Source organism: Ascidiella aspersa, chromosome 3 (assembly GCF_963924565.1).
Source record: "Ascidiella aspersa chromosome 3, kaAscAspe10.2, whole genome shotgun sequence".
Lineage (NCBI taxonomy): Eukaryota > Metazoa > Chordata > Ascidiacea > Phlebobranchia > Ascidiidae > Ascidiella > Ascidiella aspersa.
This window is the reverse complement of record NC_139449.1, coordinates 27,241,740-27,260,832: the sequence shown is the minus strand read 5'-3', so window position 1 is coordinate 27,260,832 and position 19,093 is coordinate 27,241,740. Positions and strand designations below refer to the sequence as shown.

General features: G+C 45.6%; 2 protein-coding genes across 2 annotated transcripts; both read left to right on the top strand.

Moving 5' to 3' along the window:
- The first annotated feature begins 456 nt into the window (after positions 1-456).
- Positions 457-4,517, top strand: LOC146161264 (uncharacterized). Its single transcript, XM_083384265.1, has 4 exons — positions 457-605; positions 931-1,119; positions 1,399-1,638; positions 2,426-4,517. Exons 1-4 carry the CDS (start codon positions 542-544, stop codon positions 3,178-3,180), a joined length of 1,248 nt encoding a protein of 415 aa, XP_083240391.1. The 5' UTR covers positions 457-541; the 3' UTR covers positions 3,181-4,517.
- A 1,208-nt stretch (positions 4,518-5,725) lies between these two features.
- LOC146161263 (uncharacterized) lies at positions 5,726-18,919 on the top strand. Its single transcript, XM_083385119.1, has 7 exons — positions 5,726-5,760; positions 5,868-6,035; positions 9,632-9,734; positions 10,846-10,951; positions 12,524-12,730; positions 15,838-16,359; positions 17,355-18,919. Exons 1-7 carry the CDS (start codon positions 5,726-5,728, stop codon positions 17,492-17,494), a joined length of 1,281 nt encoding a protein of 426 aa, XP_083241245.1. The 3' UTR covers positions 17,495-18,919.
- The last annotated feature ends 174 nt before the right edge of the window (positions 18,920-19,093 follow it).

The window sequence follows — 19,093 nt, the reverse complement described above, 5'->3', positions numbered from 1 at the left end:
CTTGTCTTTGGTACCTGTGGCAGGTATTTAAAACTGGACTTCTGACATTGTCTGCATTTTAAGAACCCAGCAAGAGCTGATATAGTTAGAAATTTGCTTTGTTAATACAGGTCTTATGGAAAACAGGAACAATTGCACCTTTGGACTATATTCGGTCAGGATAGTTTCTCGAGTATTAACGTTAGCAGTGAGCCGAAGCGAGATTGTTCCATTCATTCAAAGGAATGCACCGCGATAAACTTCTGTTATTTAGCGCAACTTGCCAGCAGGTGCAAAGTAGTTTAGTGTGTGGTTTCTATTAACGGTTTCGCAATGACGCACAACACTTTGATTTGAATAGTTTCCTCGATGGGGTCATGAACGCTGCTTTGAATGGGGCTTAGTGTCACTTATAGTTGCCGATTATCTCAGGCAGAATGAGATGTTTAACCTGTTTGTTTTATTTGTTTAGACGACCACGACTTAAATAACCAACTTAACGGACAGTATCTATTACTGAATTTTACCTTTTAAACCCGTGAAACGTAACCAAGCATCAAGAATGAACGCACAAATTGTGATTATCTTTGCCATCTCCATCTGTGCTGCCCTGGCCGCTCCAACTGGTGAGTTGATGTTATTTTAGCCACCTAATTTGAATAACAGGTTTGATAGTAAGTTAATTTAAAGTTTTTTGCGCACGGACAAGCTCTATTCATTGAGTTAACTTTCTTATATGGTTTCGAGATGCCACTTGTACAATGCGCCCTATCCCGCTTTTACCTTTGCATGATACCGTAGTGACGCCACCGCTAAACATGGTGACGTCACGCTAGGCAGCTGACGTAGTTGTTTGTTGTCGGCAATGGCGAGTTCCGAGGCGCGCGCGCGTCTAGGGCCAATTGCGGAACCATTCAATTTTCTCAACGGCTTCCCTTATCGTGCTTGCAGAGCGCCCGGACGCCAACTACGATCCCTCGTTGGACGGCGACTACAATTACGAAGGCTACCAGTACGACCTGACGGCCGACCAGTACGCCTGCATGAACGCACCCGAGCTGACGCTGGGCATCGACGCCCTGTGCAACGGCAGGGCCGATTGCCCGGAACGGGACGACGAGTTGCCGGAGATCTGTGAATGTAAGCAGAGGGCTCATAATTTTTGTGATCGCGATTAAATCTGTTGTCAACTTACTACATAATCTTAAAAATAAAGTTAGCCCCACCAGGCAACATATCAATAGAGAGAAATCGCTCTTCTGCTGACCTCATCTGCTGCCAAAACGTCGGTTTACTTCGTTTACACCAGAAGAGCGATTTCAATATATTACTACCTATTCCCCCAAAACATATAAATCCTCCTCAAGTGCGGTTCACTCTTGCTTAACGTTCGCTAACCCCTGGCGTTCTAACTCACAGTGTACGGACGTGAAGCGCCCAGCAGCTCCCAGGCCGTCACTAGCACGCCAACGCCGGAAACGCCGGCGGCATCGCTTGCGCCGCTCGCCGCCAGCAGCACAGAATCGGATTACCCGGAATACGAGGACACGTGCATGTCGGACGAGTTCATGTGCCCCTCGGACTACATCTGCATCCCAAAAATTGCCCTTTGTGACGGCGAAAGCGACTGTTCCGGCTCGGAGGACGAACAAAACTGTGGTAAGTGTGCCAGAAAAATAGTCGTTGACTTGTGTGGGCCGTTATGGTTCGAGCGCTTGCCTGCAGTTAATTGTTTTGGCGCCGCAAAAGCCAAATTTTAATGGAGGGTTAGTCCGATAAGATGGAGGGTTTGTCTGATGGCTTGCGCGGCAGTTTTAAACCGCTAACGCTGGATTTCAATTAATTTGAAGTGTGACAATCGAAGCAGATAAATGTAAACACAGTTGCTTAGCTGCCTCGAGCTTATAATTGTTGTTTTAGTTGCTTGCTTCATTATTGTATTTACGTTTCATGCCATTGCCATTTGCTGCATGTACAATTCGTTTGCACGCTTCGCCTCAGTTTCGTTCCAGTTGATTTGCGTCGTCGCCCTTTGCGTTCGTGCTTCGTGGCGGAACATTTCGCGAAAGCGCGGCCTCGCTGTATAAGTCAGTCGGCCGAATTCTTGCGTTGCTGAACAAAAATTCGCCGTCGTTCTACAAACCCTGGCCCGGGGCCTGGCCTTCGTCAAGAGCAGTGCTGGAATTTTGATTGCCGAACAGGTGAGACAACGCTCAGCATTGGCGGGTCATGCAAGCGCTCGGCCTTTCTAACGTCGAACGCTTTCCGTCCTGAACAAAAGGCGGCGAGCGACCGACGACAAGGAGGGCGCGTTTCGCGACCGAACGCCAAAGCTCAAATGTTCCGTCACGCGCGCTTTTGTTTTGCATGCAACCTTTGTTCAATGTGTTTTTGTCACTGCGCGCCCGCCAAACGATCTAACCGGTCGCGTTTTTCTTTTATCCAGGTCCGCGCACGGTCCGCCCCAACCTGATCAGGCCGCCGTTCAGCTTCCACCATATCAACAGAGACAACAACATTGAGCCGCCGACCCGCGACTTGCGAATGCCGGAACCGGAATTTGAACATCCCGACGCCGCATTCAGAATCCCAAAAAAGATTCCAGCCGTCAGCAAGGCGCCGTCATCTTTTGACGTGATCTCGCATAACCGCCGTCCCGTGCACAGGGCCAGCCCGCCACCGCCGGCCGTCGCCGTCGAAATGCCAACGCCAGCGGCGCCTGCCCGCCACCAGAACGCCGGCTTCAACGCTGTGCACCGATTCAGGCCAATGCCCGACCTAGCACCTAAATTCGTCGGTGAATCGGGAGAAACGGCGCCCGAGGCTTCTGTCGCTTCGTCTCTTCACGAGCTCCCGCCAATGGAGCACTTGTCAGACAGTCAAGCCGAACAGATGCTTCAGAGTTTGGCACTTGGAGGTGCGCAACAACCTAGCATCAACTCCCAAGCGTTAAAGAGCAACCAGATCCCCAGCGAACTGCCCGTAGTAAAATCCACCAAATCGTCTGCTGTATACAAGGCGAGGTTCAAGGGCCTTCTCGGCCAGATGATCAAGCAGATGAGCAAGATGGTAGCCGCTGACCTGGACAACCGCGACATCGCATTAAGCGTGAAAATCGGCGGCAACAAGGGTGACGCGGCGGCGCAGGGAGGAGTAGCCGCTGAGCCGAAGATGACCCTCAGCCTGGAAGTTGAGATCTAGGCTTCTTCAGCTGCTGTCTGCTCTTTTGTGAGGTTATTTTGGAGCATCCGGCTTACTCGTGAGGAGATACGAGGAGGAATGAATGCGGATGCCATCCCAGTGCATGTGGGATGTAAAATATACCTCAGCGCCTGTTCCGACGACGCCCAACTTACCTCGCTTCTTCACTTTGTCAAACGAATCATGAACTCTTACTTTCTTTTCCAACGTATTTCGTGCCGTTTCGTATGAGCGCTTGGCAAGAGCGTCAAACGTTCCTGCTAACATTGTATTTTCGTATACTCGGTTTGTTGAGTCTCGCCAGGCCGATTTTCACCACCAGCAGTATAATCTTTTAAACGCGCTCTTACACTGTACTTGTTCTATTACGCATAAGCACTGTCGGTCAAGTTTGTTTTTTTCCTCGTATAGCCTTTTCCTAGCTCACCGACATTAAACTGGTAGTGGCAGTTGTTAGACCAACTTGACTTTGCCGCCACTTCTTTGTGGTGGCGAGCAAATACTTAGCGATGCTTTCCAAACCTGTAGATGTCATTTGTTGTTGTTGTTTCATCTTTATCCCTTTCAGGGTATTGCCCTTGTAGCTCCCGTTCCTTATCGTCAACGAATCATGTTTTATTGCGTTGCCCTTACTGCAGTGGCTCGGCCGGGATTTTTCAATAAACCTCTCCTACCGCACGCATATTGCAAAGCCGACGTTTTGCGCGTGATGAACCAGTGCTTGTAACCCGACCTGATGTGATCGTTGCTGCGCGCCCAATTACGGAAACTCGTCCGGTCCTGCGTCTTTCATGCGTCGTTTAAATGTCCACCTTTCGAAGCCACTCGCCTGACCAAAGGGCTGGAAATGTTCTGCCTCTGCATGAGGCCATAGGCAGGCATGAAAACGGCGCATTTTTAAAGGGGATACTAGTCATCTCGAAGGCCATTTTGAGGTTATTGCCTCTCGTAAAAAGACGCACAACCGACGTTAACTCCCCTCAATAAAAGATTCGTGGGGTTTATCCGTAATGCATTGTCTCTGACAGCGCGAATACGTTCTTATTCGAATAAACATGCTGCTTTTCACTGCCCTCTTGCCTTTTCGATGTCGCTTCAGCAGTTTAACTTCGAATCGCAGCCTTCGACTACTAATTGCTATGAAGGTCGTCGCGCTGTTCCGCGCGGCTGAGCATTGACGACTGAGCGCAATATACTTTGTCGTGTTGCGTTTTGTGTTTCAAAACTCGGCGTATTTCTCTCGCCTCACTATAAGCAGAACGCCTTTTCACTTTTTACTTTCGTTTCGTTTTTATATGTTGTTTTTCCTATTTATAAACAAACCAATAAATCTATTTATCAAAAAAATATGAACTTCGACTGTTTGTGTCTGTCTCTCAGGACAGTTTTAGTAAGTTTACAGCGCAAATTTTCCAGGGTTTCTTACGTCTGGAATTTTCCAAACGGATACGGTTCTGTTTGCGCTTCACGGTTATAGGGTCTTGTTTACGACGATGCGTTTTCACGTTTCCGTTGTGATTTACCTCTTATCGATTGATATAGTGGAATCCACACACTCAACGAAATCCGCGATACGAAAACAAATATTGGTCTGCGGGAAACGCATTGTCATGGTTTTGGCGGTTAGACGCCGTAAAACGAACTTTCGACCAGCATTTCGGCAGCTAGTGACTGATGTTGGGGATGACGTCATATTTAACTTTGTCCCCTTTATCATGTGAGTCCAGAAAGGTTGGACCCGAACGACATCGATCACATTCCAAAACGGGGTGAGGCCTGAAATTCGATTGCGTTATTATTGTCACTATACCGCGCTGGTAGCTGTGGACTCGCATTTGAATAGATCGTGAAACCACGTGCCTATTGTTGGCGGCCGCAAGCGAGGGGCTAAATGCGGGACACTACCGAGTCGTTTGCGTAGTTAGGCTCCCGTGTGTTTTGGATACCATTTAATAACAGCGTGTACCTGTAAGGTCAGGTACACGTTGCAATCGCGTCTCTTTAAGTGCGTTTACTGTGTATGAAGTGGCTATTTACTGTCAACAGGCCATAAACGCTTTTGGCAGCGGCGTCGTTAACGCGACCGAAATTTACAACCTGTTGGTGAAATATTTGCTGCATGATCCGTACAAATTAGCAACGCAAACAGTGCTACAGGTGATGTACAAAGCCTCCGCTGTAATCACTAATGGATTCGAATAAATAGTCGAAGGTGAAGTGTCCACAATGTCCTTGAAGGACAACTTCAGAACTTAATGGACAAGCAAACATCGCAAATCGACAAAATGTATATTAGGCCAAGTATTCTCCAAACGCACAATCTCTGTAGCCAATCTTATCAGAATTGCCCTTAATATTCTTATACGACTAAATGTTCTCAAAGTCCAGTAAAAAATAAGGTATTGCTGATGACCGCGTTGTAAAAAGCAATCGCTGTTGAAGAGAGGCGACAACAAATAGCTTTATTCTCTTCACAAACTTTAAATTTTTCGTTTAGGAATGTTGATTTAGATTTTTAATTAGCATTTTTAAAATATCCTTGTATATGGCTGGAGAGGAACAAATAGCTGGAATAGCTTGGTAAAATAGTTTCCGTATATTGGGTTGGGACTTGCTTCGCAGCTTGCAAACCTATTCAGGCTCGCAGTTAAACCAGAATGCTTACGCAGCGATCTGTATTTTTCAAGGTTCAGGGCGACATCGGCAGAAACCTCCCACGTCATCCATGTCCACCGTCGAAAACGTGGCCACGACGTCGCGCGCCGTTACCAGGCAACAGCGAACAACAGCAGCAACGACGGCCGGTACAACTTGGCAGTCGACGAGGGAAAACGCGAGCACGCACCACGCGTCAGGTATTGGCTCAAATGAAGAAATCTCGTCAGCGTAAGGCGAACGTCAACTTAACGAGGCCGAGAACAATACGGGAGCAGTTTACGGGGGCGGGGGCGCGTCGCTTATTTCGGGCGCATTGAATGGTCGCTTGTTCTGGGTCGGGCTTTGTGGACGCGGTCGATTGTGTGCGTCGGGTGCGTGAGTTTGCCATCTTAAACAGGCGAACACGGCCGAGGATTTATCGCCGAAAAACAGACAAGGGTGTGACGTGATGTGCATACGAAGCGCCATATTACTTACTGTCGCTATGCTATGCCTCAGAGGTGTACCCCTTGTGTGCCTAACGGGGCCTGCGTTGACGGACGACTCTGTACCGGTATTGTTCTGGGCCGAGTATTTTTGTATCCGAGTCGATTGTGTCGAATGTGAAACGGCCTCCTGTCGACGCGAGGACCTCAATCTCTCGACGCCAATCAATCGTGAATGGCGCTCTGGCAACACACTCCCGCAAAATAGCTCGCAACTGTCGTGCTATAAGTTTTCAGGCGCCGGGCTTTAAGCCTCACGAAAGAAAGTTGAAAAGACAAACAGCTCGACACGCAAACTTTCATCTCAATAGCTGACGTTTTCCCCGCGATTTTTTTATAAAGCGACGTAACCGTTATCCTTTTTTGCTTACTCAACATGACACGCCATCAAAGTGTCCAAGCGTCCACCTTTACACACCCTGTCATACCCGTATGTTCAAACAAAGCCAAATATAGTACATATCTTATAACTGGGTGATAAGGGCGGTATACGTCACCATTTTAGTCACACAACGAGGCGTTTTGAAGTTTTTTTTCTCGAAACCACGAGTTTACTGATTTTTGATAACTAAGAAAATGCCAATACGATGAGAAAACTAATTGTGATTACGTCAATGTAACAATTTTGGAAAAATGGTTTCAAAAATGTGAGAGAAAGATGACTTAATTTTCCAAAAATTAACCCCTAAAATTTACTTGCGGCCCGTGACCGTAAATCTATAGCAGTGAGTCTTTAACTGTGTACACACCAATGTGAGTCGTGAGATTCTCTCTGTGCCCCCAAACTTACTTTTTACATATATTTTTGTGTTGCTATTAGGCACACAGAAAAGCACGCGAGACTAAAGCACAAAATCCATTATTAAACTAACGGTATTATGGTATTTACCCATTGCCGTGTATTAAGCGGCCATTGTTAAGTTATGATATTATTGTTTTGCGAATCGCGAATTTTTTAGTATGCCGCAAGTCAAAAAACTTTGAGAACCACTGATCTATACTCTCCTGGAATTTTATACACTTTCTGACCCTGAAATGCCTTTGAAGCCATTTGTTTAACTGAAATTTTTGCGCCGCGATTCAACGGAGAAATGCTTCGATCACTTGAGATGACGTCAGTCGTCAACGAAATGGCGGAATCCAGGAAACGACGGGAACTAGTGACAATATAACTTTGCCGTTGCGTCAGCCTAATGGAAATAGAACAATGGGCCCCATCGAGACTTTGTTGTTTATACAGAGAAAGACAAGCCATACTAGCGTTGTGCGCTCCCGATGTATAATGTATGATTCAGTTTTGGTAATGCTTGTTTAGACGTTGCTCAGCCCGCTTCCTTACCTAAACATTGCCAGGTTACGAAGACGCGGGCCTTTGTGTGCGAAAGTGAGCTAAGGGACACACATAAGTGGTCGGTTGCGAGTATATCTGCGGGATCGATAAGTGTCGCCCGACATTTTTCTCATTATTGTCCTGACTACTGTCGACACACCAAAGCAGTCCTCGAGATGCCTTATTGTTTGTCTCGCATATTGGCAGTGCTGCGTCGGTCAAATATTTTGCTCGAAATATGGTGGGCGTGGTATCAATGATCTCGCGCTCGCGACGAAAGACGGCCGTGCGAAATGCCAGAGGTGCTCAAACATTTGCGCGTTCCATGACAACCGAGCGCAAACGCTGCTGGCGATGGACTTGAGGCGCGCAACAGAAATCAAGAAAAAACAGCGATTCCAAAACAAGCGTTGTGTTTCGAAATTGTTTACGCCGGCGATAATCATACAGCGGGATTTCGCCGTAAAACCGGGCCGGGTTAAGTGTGGCGAGCAAACAAGCGCCGCGGTCAGACGCGTTGATGTTATGATCTTGGCCTATTAAACAAGACCGTGTTGTCGAACCGGTAGCTGCTACATGGGGCTGCTGCGTTTGCCGGATGATGCACTTCTCGTTACTCGCTGCTAACGCGGACAAACATGCCAACGCGACGCTGGATGGACATATATTGACTCGTAAACAGGCGAAACTAAAGATATAGCCTTGACTCGCGCTCGCGAAAATTGCTCGCCAAATCGCAGGATCCAAATACTTTGGTTCCCCGCTGTCAAGTGTATTGGCCAAATATGAGTGTTCATATTGGACGTCGACCCCCGCTGTCGCACGCCCCAAAACGAATCCGATCGTTGCGGTGCCACGCAAATTCCTGAAAAACGTGCCCAAGTCATCGGAATTCCTGCGACAAAATTCATTTCGCGCTCGCGCCCCCAAATACACCGTGAGATCGAATTACGCGCGGCCTTATTTGGCTTTTGTACTGAATTTACTATGCAACACTTTGAACAAAGCACGTGCGAAAAGGGTATTCCGCTGAGTGGCCGGCTCATCCGAATTCCTGAAAGCAATTTAACCCAAACGAACTAAAACCCCTTTTTTCAAAATCCGGCTTTCGCGGTAATCCGCCACTTTGTCGAATGTGCCATAGAGCTTCCGGTACACAGCAAAGGAATTCCGGTGGATAAACTCACCAGTCAACAATCCTTTCACATTAACCGGCCTAGAACAATCGTCGACCACCAAAAGACGTCACCCGCCCTCAAAAGCGCAACAACCCGCGCCGGCCATTGACAGATAGATCAGCACACAGTTTACCTTGTATTAAGTTGCATTTCTCGTCGGTCGGCGCTTGCGAAATACTTTCATTCCGGCGACCGCAGCCAAATAACCGCGCGTTGGGAGAATGACGCATTTTCTGCGGTCCTGCCTTTTCCCGCCGGAGGTGTTGGGCCCCGATGGAAAGTTACAGGTTGCAACTGTTACCGATACGAAAAAAAAACTGTTACCGATACGAAGCGAAGGCGACTACCCCAACGCCGTCAAGTCGCATTTGTCTTCATTTGCATCCAGTAGTCCGGCGGTCTGGAGCCCGCCTTGCTTGTACAAAACCAGCAGCACCTTAAGCTGTTTTGGATTTGCGTGCTCTGCGAAACCCGCGCCTGTCGGATTTCGAGCCTTATCGCCGTTGCTGATGCTTTCAACAAAACTTGTCTGCCCTTGACCTCATCGCGTGCCTTTCGTGTTTATGATCGACACACTCGCGAGCTGCGAAACGCCGCAGCGCCAACGGGCGCGTTCCGACTGCTGACATCCCCGGAGGGCCTTGCCATACCGCCTCGCGCAGCCACTTCAAACAGGTTCACACCCCATTTTTGCTCCCTTTTCCACGCCCTTTTCGAGTTTAAAAATGCCACTGAAAGTTGAGCATTCCCCGATGTTCAAAACCCACTGCTTCGCTGAACCCCATGACCTTTTTTAACAGTACCCTGCTTTTGGGCCTTTCAGTCCTCGCAGCTTCGGTTACAAACACAGGTGGAAAAAGGCAGCGATACGCCGTTAAAGCAGGCACTTTTCCGGGGGTGAAGGTTAGTTCCCACGGTGTTCGATAACTATTGATGGTGATCGGCTGCTATAGGTTGATCCTGCTTATCAGCGGCGTCCTCGGTGTCACACGTATTGTTTTGCGGTTAGAGGAATTCGGGGGATTAGTTCACCGGGTTTTCGCCACTACGAATTCGTACCGTAAAGCCTTTTGATAAGCCCCACCGCAAACAGTAGGAAACCGCTTGGCTGTTAAATGTGCCTGCAATCGAATATTTTAGATATTCCCAACCCGAAGAAGCCTGAAGGCAACGCCTTTGATATTTTTTCTCATTCGCTCATCTCGATTCGTAAACCAAAGCAAAGGGTGAAATCCATTGTTTTAATGTTTCAATCTGTAATTATCTTTTCAGCTATAATCATGAACAAGAAACAAGTATTGCTACAAATTCGATCCTGGTTAGTGGCTTGTCGAATAAAGTGTTACGTTGTTGTGTACTTCCAAACTCGATTGTTAGAATCGAATGGGGCAGGTGTTAAAAATACCTCATGTAGCGCAAATGCAGAGCAGATCTTTATGCAGACAAGAACTGCCTCCGGTTTTGAGGAACTGCCAAGTATTTTAGCAACAATCCGGTTTTGCAGCGTGAGACTTGCGTGCAAACCCGCCCTAATTACCACGCCCGCCCTAAGTTGAGCAGATCCAACCAACAACAAGCCCAGCATCAATTACCAAAACGGTAGCCAATCAGCCGGCAACCCAAAGCGGCGGTCGGCGTTTCAGCGCAATGTCAGCATTGCTTTATGCCGAGGAAGTGTTGAGGCGGCATAATGCTGTTAGTTGTGCACTCGAGCGCCTATTGCTGGCACACGCAGCAGGTGTAAACCTGGAAGTGTTTTGTTGTGCCGGAAATTAACTTTTCAAGACCTCCGCGTTCAGTTCACAAGCGGACTATTTCGGGAAGTCGAAAGCGATTCCCTTTGCAATTCATAATTGGGCGAATTGCGTTTTTTTTATTTCTCATACGATGTATATCAAACTTCACCTGGTTCCGTTGCAGTGAAGCAAGATTTGTTTCCGCCATGGAATTATCACCAAGCCCTTCTGTAAAGTGCATTTTTTTCCAATTAACACGATATGAATCGGTTCCAAAGACTGCCGCAAGCATTTCTGCTGACTTGGTGTGTTATGCGATGCCATCTACCGTGGGGCGCGAGTTCGCCATGTTACTGTGCAATGTGCACCAATGCGAAGGTGCAGGTTTTGTGGTCAGCATTCCTGCTAGACTTTTGGTAGATGGCGAGGATAGTGTTCTTTTGTTCGACCAATAAGTTTGCTTTGAGAAACTCGCCCCCTCTACCAGAAATTCACGTATTTCCTCATTTATCAAATTCTATTTGCACCTTCCTTTTTTGAGTGCCTAAATCGAGAAAACGTTATACACACCTTGCTGCCTAAAACGCCTATGCACAGTTAGTTAAACGGGTTATCAATCATTAATAGACTGAAAAGCGTTTAATGTTACGGATTGTATCACGGAACAAGTATATGTATTTTTAGGCTACAATCCATTTCTTCAAACGCTGTAAAAACATCGTCTTTGTGAAATGTCTCAAATTTATATTTACGTTGGGGAGTTTTATTGAGAAAATATTTTCTTTCCAAAAGTAAACCTGTTCTAGCGCCAGCTGGGAAACTGGCCTTACGACTTTCGTATATATATTTATAAATGATACAAGGGCACTTGAGTTAACGGGACTTTTGAGTACGGCGGTTATTAACCAACGGCCGGCCGCGTTTGTGTTTTTTGGGTGAAGTGAGTGCACTCGGGATTGTTATTTCGCTTCGAATTCGAAATGGGATTATGCCAACATCCACTGACGTGTGTCCTACCAGGGACAAGTTGGACTGACGTTGATGAATCGGCTAATCGCCGATGAGTCACGCATTTTGTTTTTAAAGTAAAATTGCAACTCGAAGTGTTGTTTTCGTTCGGTAGCGCTTGGCCATCGATACCGTTTTTCAATTGTGTAGCTCATATGGTATCAGGGTGGTCCAATATTCCAATGGCATCTGGGCCACAGCATCATTTGCGGATTGTTTACCGGGCACATACAGTCAGCTTGATGAATGTTACGAAAATGTGAACAGGTTTTTTAATAGTGCAACACAAAAAGTATTACTAACACCGAACAATTAAACACATTTGCGGTTAATGATTACGGTTTCTTGATTAATCGTTTTTACAGAACGAAATAGAAAAACAGTTTGGAAATCACAGAATTTATCAATGTTTCGCAGTCTAAAGGTGGTGATGTTGCCGGCGGGCCTGGGTATGGCCCATCCTAAGCTTCTGAGCTATAAACTGAACAACGACATGGTGAAACCTTCTTATATACTCGATCTCGAAATAGCTTGACCTTTTTTCGAAAAAGTATGCCAACAGGTCGGAATAATCGGCAAACCCACGCATTTTTCACAGTTAGATAAAATGAATAAGATCTCTTGTAAGATTGTTGTATTAAACTTTTCACCCCGTGTACGCCCTGTTACGCAACTGTTATTACTGTAATTAGGGAATTTATGTGGCCGCTATTAAATCAGGTGGCTCCCTGTTTTTTGTAACTTTCTGTTGAAGTAAGCCGAGCATTGACGCATATTTTTCGCTTTACGATTTACACGCCAATGCAAACTGCGAAGGCGGCGTAAACTTTTCGTTGCGCCGATTTAATAGTGCGAAAACGCCCGTTTAACAATATTATTACCAGATGCCGCGGCACGTTTATTGCGTCTCGTTCGGCGACTTTGTGACACGCGTACTTCTTTTGTCAGGTGACAAGTTCACGACGTCAACGACTGTGACGCATCTGCAGTCAAACGTAACAAGCGCCACCGGAGCGTCAGCTCGCCCTGAGAGCGCAACTTGCCGCTTTCCCCTGGAGTTCCGCTGTTTCTCGCACTACGGCGACTGCGTACCGCGCGCGCTGCTCTGCGACGGCTTCAACGACTGCCTGGACGGTTCGGACGAGCTCGGCTGCGGTGAGTTAGCCTTCCAGGATTTTCCGCCTCGATGTACTTTATTTTTTTATATTAGTAAATTAAATGGTGAAAAACACAACGAAAACAAAATAGAATAGAAAAGCTTTCAGGCAGCTAACGACCATTTACTTTTGTAATATTGCTCGAAAGTTCACAGAAGATAACATCGCGAAAAAGCGTAACACATATAGTCGGGGCACTTTCGCGGCATATTTCTATTGATAAATTACATACCTTGCGCATAAAAGGACACAATTCACAAATGTTTTGCACGGTTTATCTTTGTGCACTCCGAAGAGTAGTTGCTCGGGGATGTACTTTCATTTTTTAAGAGGTCTTGGGTCTGTTTTGCGGCCGTTGCAACGCCCGGCGGCTGTAAAGTTTCCATGTCTTCTTTTTAATTAGTTCTATGTACTACTCCCTTTGACGCGCACGACGATGACCTTTCACGCTTACGGCTATTTGGGCTATTAACGTGGTAGAATGCGGCGAGAACATTAATTTGCTGGGCTGCCCTATCGCCGGCGTCGCCGCGCCAAACTGCTGAAGGCCATGAAGCGTGGAACGTGTCAAAAATACTTTGAATGCCATCGAAAATACTTTGCTGCTATTAAAAGGCCCTGTGGCTAACCGGGCATTGAGGCCTAGACGCGAGACGCGAGCTGTCGCGCCAGCTTATGGATTTGTGCGGGTTTGAAATATCCCAAACAGACATGTACGGTAAAAGCGGCTTCTCCGTGAACGCTAATGAGTCTACACTTGTTTTGGACTCTGTAAACCTTTCGAAACCTGCCGAAAGCGGGGGATTTTCGACGTTGAAAGACACAAGTTACAATCTATGCTTGTCGCCCCCAGCAACGTGATATAGGGTATTTTATGTCGCGTAACGACCAATTTCGCTCCACAGAGATTGTGAGTAATGGGCTGTCCCCCAAACCCCTCGGCCACGCCAGGGCCACACCTATATCCTATAGGGTTATATATTGCCATCCAGTCCGAGTTGTTTTATTTTTGGGATACGACCTGCTGAAGTCACATGACGATCGTTTCTCACACGGCATGGTAAACTTTGCTCTCTGTCGCGTACTGTCGCCCATACAGTCCACCACGCATCGCGCGTTGTGGACTCAGCTGAATGCCACTGTCGACGCGCCTCTGTGTAAATTTCGACATTATTTCGAACGGGCGACAGCTGTACAATTCTCGTCGCCCATTTTTTTTGCTTTCCATATAAGCTCACGCGACGCAGATGCCTTTCGTTGCGTGCTACTTGATCAAGGCTTTTGCGGTCGCGCCATTGACACTTTTCGCATTTTTGTGCACACTTGCAACAGTACGAGTTCGTTCCAAACTATAGCTGCCCGTGTTTTCCACACTAGCCACGCCGACGCCTGACAAGCTGTTTGCGTTTTTCAACTCTTCACTCAATGTCTTGTCATCGAGCCGCAGACAAGGCTACTGCGCTTGTAAGGCATGCTTTGGCACATTGTTTTGCGCTAAAAATGAAATCTTTGTTTTGACCTGGCCACCTGTTCGCTGCTTGGAAGGCCGTTAACTCATTCGCGGTTCCTCTTTTATGGCGTGGCAATTACACTTGGAGAGCCTTTGCGGTTCCTTTTAACAACCGTCCTGACTGACGGGACTGGGAGAAACGTCTGCTCCTCTCGTTCCAATAAATCTTTTATGGCGCCGAGAAGGACACGCCATCAAACAAATTGTTTGCTAAATTTCATAGAAATCTGTATAAACACAAAAATGTATCGATTATTTCTTCAGTTTATCGTAGAAGGTAAATCACCCGTCGTCTATACCGGTTAAGAGAATATAATTGACCCCCTTGGAGGCAATATAGGCCTATGGTCGTTTTACTATACAAACTATCAAATAACATTCAGCTGATTATAAATTCTGCAGAAATTCCGCACAATTTAGGTTGAAACAACGCTGTACGATTTTAGTAACGAAACATACTATGATAGATTGCACAAAAACCACCCTGGCTTTTACGCTCTACAAATGGAACACCATATTTGGTCCTTGAATATCATTTAGTTCGAGATTTTTCGGTTGACTCGTCAAACTAAACGCGACATGTTGGTTTCCCGGCACTCACCCAGATGTCGCTTGCAACGTTATCTATCCGAACTGCAAACAAAATACCGGAAACCTGTGAAAATATTACGCCGCTTGTTTGAAACAACGCCTGCAACACCATGGCATTGGCACGACTCAATATATATTTCCTAAAATCAATTGTTACACCCGTTTAAACTACGGGAAATATTAAATCAAATTCACGATTACGGCCGTCCGGTTGTCCGACATCTTGTTAAGGTAATTTAGTGTTTTGTCCCACAGACTGGTTTCCCACGGCCCGTCAGTCTAAACCGCGTTGCCCCTGACACCCACGCGCAGAGCTTTCACCCATTAGCGAGATTGGTCTGTTTCTAAATGGCATTGTACGCGCCCACGCGATAATCCGCTGGCAACTCAAGATAAAATGACGTGCGGTAACCCCAGCTTTATTCGGAGTGCTAATCGCAAACGAGATGCTCATTTCGAGATAATACAAGAATTATTTTTTTGTACGTGTTTGGAACCCAATGTCAACTTCGGCGGTATTCCCGCCGCGCCTGACCTTCAGCTTTATTCTAATATTGTAAATTCCTTTGGCTTGACTTTGGTTGTTTGGATTCACGTTCAGGCGTCACGTGTATTCACCTGCGCCGAACGGCAAACCAAATATTCCCCGGACATATCAAGGACCGGAACAAACACTTGTTCGGCCATATGTAACAACTTGACGGCTATATTACCGAGGAAAATAACTTCAACGTGCTGTGTACTGACCCTCGGGTTGTTCAACTATAGCTATTAAATTAATAAATAAGCAATAAAAGCACCAATGTGTACCTGACACTCCTTAAAATAGGGCATTTTGTACGGCATTTCTTGTAAGTGCTGTTTTCTGACATGTGGTTAAATTTGTTGGTTGGATATCAACGAGGTTTATAGCAAACACTCGGGACGCTGTCGAAATCGTTGCACAGCAGTAAGCGATGCTTTTCAGCAAAGAGGCTTGACAAACTTTGCTTTTGCCCCAATAGGCTGCGGCGTTGGTAAGTTCGAATGCGGCATCGGCGGTAAGTGCATAAGCGACGACCTGAGATGCGACGGAACAGATCACTGCGGCGACTCCAGCGACGAGGTTGCCGGCTGCAAGTTCGCACCAAAGAACGAGGTAAACGTGCAGGCCACCACTACCGCAAATACGACAAGAGAGGGAGCGACATTGGCGACAACAAATGTAGCAACCACGGCGACATCAAATGCATCGTCGACGGCAACTATAAACGTAGCGACGAAGTCGACCAAAAAGGCAGAAACGACGACCAAAGAGGTAGTGAGGACGACAAGCAAAAGCGTAGTGACGACAAGCCCTACAACAGAGACGACCACGACGTCGGCTCAGGTCACGGTGACAACTGGGGACAGAAGGGCTCTAACGACATCGGCGACAAACCCGCCGCGGGCACGTTGTCCTGTTGGCGCTAGCGTCTGCATGAACGGTGGCACGTGCCACCTCGTTAGTGACACCATCACTTGCCAGTGCCGCGCAGGCTTCACAGGTGAGTCTACAGTTCATTTTTTGTGTACGTGTCACTGGGCTATATTGTAGGCGGGATGTTTCCTTGAAAACACCCAATGACGACAGAGCAGTCGTAAATATGCCGCGAAGGTGGTCGAACTGGTACCAAACAAGTTTTACAACGGTCGGCCGGCCTTCGACCGGGCGTTTATGGTCGTACGCTGGGGCGTTATGCAGAGTCCGATTTAACGTCGTTATTTTCGTTTGCCCTTCAGGTTTACTGTAAAACCAGGACTTGGAAATTTGCGGTTGGCAAATAGGATAAACACGAATAATAAAGTTGTAAAATCTGTTTATGCTCGTTATTTACTGACAACACTTAATTTTAAAGCCTTGAATTGCTTTAGAATCTGTAGATGAAGTTGCTAACAAACTTTTAAAATAAATGCTTATTTACCTTACCTACCAAAATAAAAATACTTTGAAGCTAAGCCTGCGAAAATTACCTGAAAATTTATTGTGAGTAACTTTTCCTTTCACCTATTGATATAATTCAATCAGTCAAGAGCATTTTGTGATCTATTACGTGGGCCTAGGTTTCAAGATCGAATAAAGCCTATAGTATTTATGAAACATGTGTTTAAAATAATATTACAGGATTGCGGTTAAAATTGGACGCACTGGTGCGTATATAGAAATGCAAATTTCTTTACAATATGAACTAAAACTATGAAGGACACAATCGCATTCAACCTAATTTTTGCATTCGCCACGCTGGACTAAAAAAAGCATAAATCACCTTTAAAGAATTCGCGCAGTTTCTTTAAACTGGTTAAAGAATGGCCCCTTTACCAGTTTTAACCCCCAAAATTCTTTAGATAAGATTTCTGCTCACCCGCAATTCTGCAGTGACAGATAAACCGCGATTCCGAAAATAGAACTGTGACTGAAGGTCTCAAGCATTCTGTTCCCGCATTGCGTTGTCAATTCGATATTTCCTGATGCCCTGCTTAACGCCGCTGCTTTGTCTTGCAGGGATCATTTGTGAAATTCCATGCCGGCCTGGTGAGACGTGTGGTCGGGGAAGCAGCAATAGGACCCACGTCTCTTGGAGCTCTTTGCTGCTTGGCGTTGTCCTTGCTTTGCTTTGGCCTCGTTTTGCATGGCTGGTGTAAAAATGAGTTTGAGCTGTATTTATTCGCTTTTCCTATACAACAATCGCCCTATGCAATGTTTACCGCTTTATTTCTCGCCCTGTTTATGCTGTTACTTTTTTGTTATGTTATTTATTTTTAATTGTGGTCTAAAGCAATTCAGCATCTTCGTGAATCACATTTGTGTTGCTCAGCAACGGCGTGGACGATCTACATCTGTCGATGTTTTCTGGTTAATTAGGCCCTATTTAAGGAGAGTAAAAATACTTTTTGGTGAAATGAACCTTTTGTTGTGTGTAACGATTTTTAGGATATGATTTTTGCCGAAGTTTACCTTTTTACACTATTATCTTCTTTACGCCGATGGTTTTTCTTTTATGATTTTTCAAGTGAAATGTCTCTATGCTTTGTCACTTGCACAAACTATATCTGGACTAATTCATTTGCTCGAGCTTTCCTTATACATACAGCATGTTAATAATTTTCGATTTTTGTCCAATAACCCGATCGTACGTTGCTTCTTGTGCATAAGAAAGCTGCCAGTTTAATACTATAGGACTTGTTACTGTTGATACTGTATTTTTAAAATAGTTGTTGCACCAGCTTATCGAAAGTGTGACGTCACCTCTTGTTAGGGGTGTCCGATAAAATCGGATCGAAGCCGATACCGGATGCGAAGTGCTTGTCGCCGATTCAAATACCTAATTAATTTATACATTTCAACTATGTTTGTGACTCAACCTAGATTTTCTGTCTTTGACTGTAAACTTCAAAACATTCCATTTCGGCTTATTAACTCGAAAAAAAAAATCCTTTCTATTGCACTTATCGATTTGATTAATTATGTTTGATCTTCGCAATGGCGTCGTTTTATATCGTATCGGACGGCGATGTAGTTTGTCCATTATGTCCGGTATCGGAATGAACTCCCAAATATCGGACATCCACTTAACACAGTGGTTCTCAAATCTTTTTGGCTTGCCGGCACACTAAAAAATCTTAAAAATTTTTGCGGCACACTTTTAACAGAACAGCAATGCACGGTTTGGGAATCACTGTAATTAACAGCATGTTTACATTATTAGTGGTATGATAACCTACCTATCATATATTTGCACATCAATACACTGCGACTAAGTCACCGATGCGATTTTTTGCATTTTACTTTTTATATGATCGATGCGATTCTTTTGCATTTTACTATTTTATGCCTTCGGTGTGTACATAGTTACCCTAATAGTCAACGCGGTGTGACTGCTTTTACCATTTGACTTTATCCTTTGTTAGATGAAAATATTGGTGTGTAAATAGTTTCCTAACACGTAACAGTTCATACTTATTACTTAACAGCGCGATCTTTTTCGTTGCAAACGTCGACCTAATGCGATACGTGGTATTTATCCAGCACCTTCTTCTCAACATACTCTTATAGCACTGTGCTTATGTTTTCCCTGATGGTACAAGTATAAACGCTTAATGTGCGGCTGATACAAAAATTGGTGATGATGTGAATTTTGAAACAGCCACTTGCAGCGCAGCGGAGCTTTAGTTTTTTTTTAAACATTGTTGTTTAATTTTACAACGTGTCCGTGAGTTTCATCAAAACTGGAATGGATATAC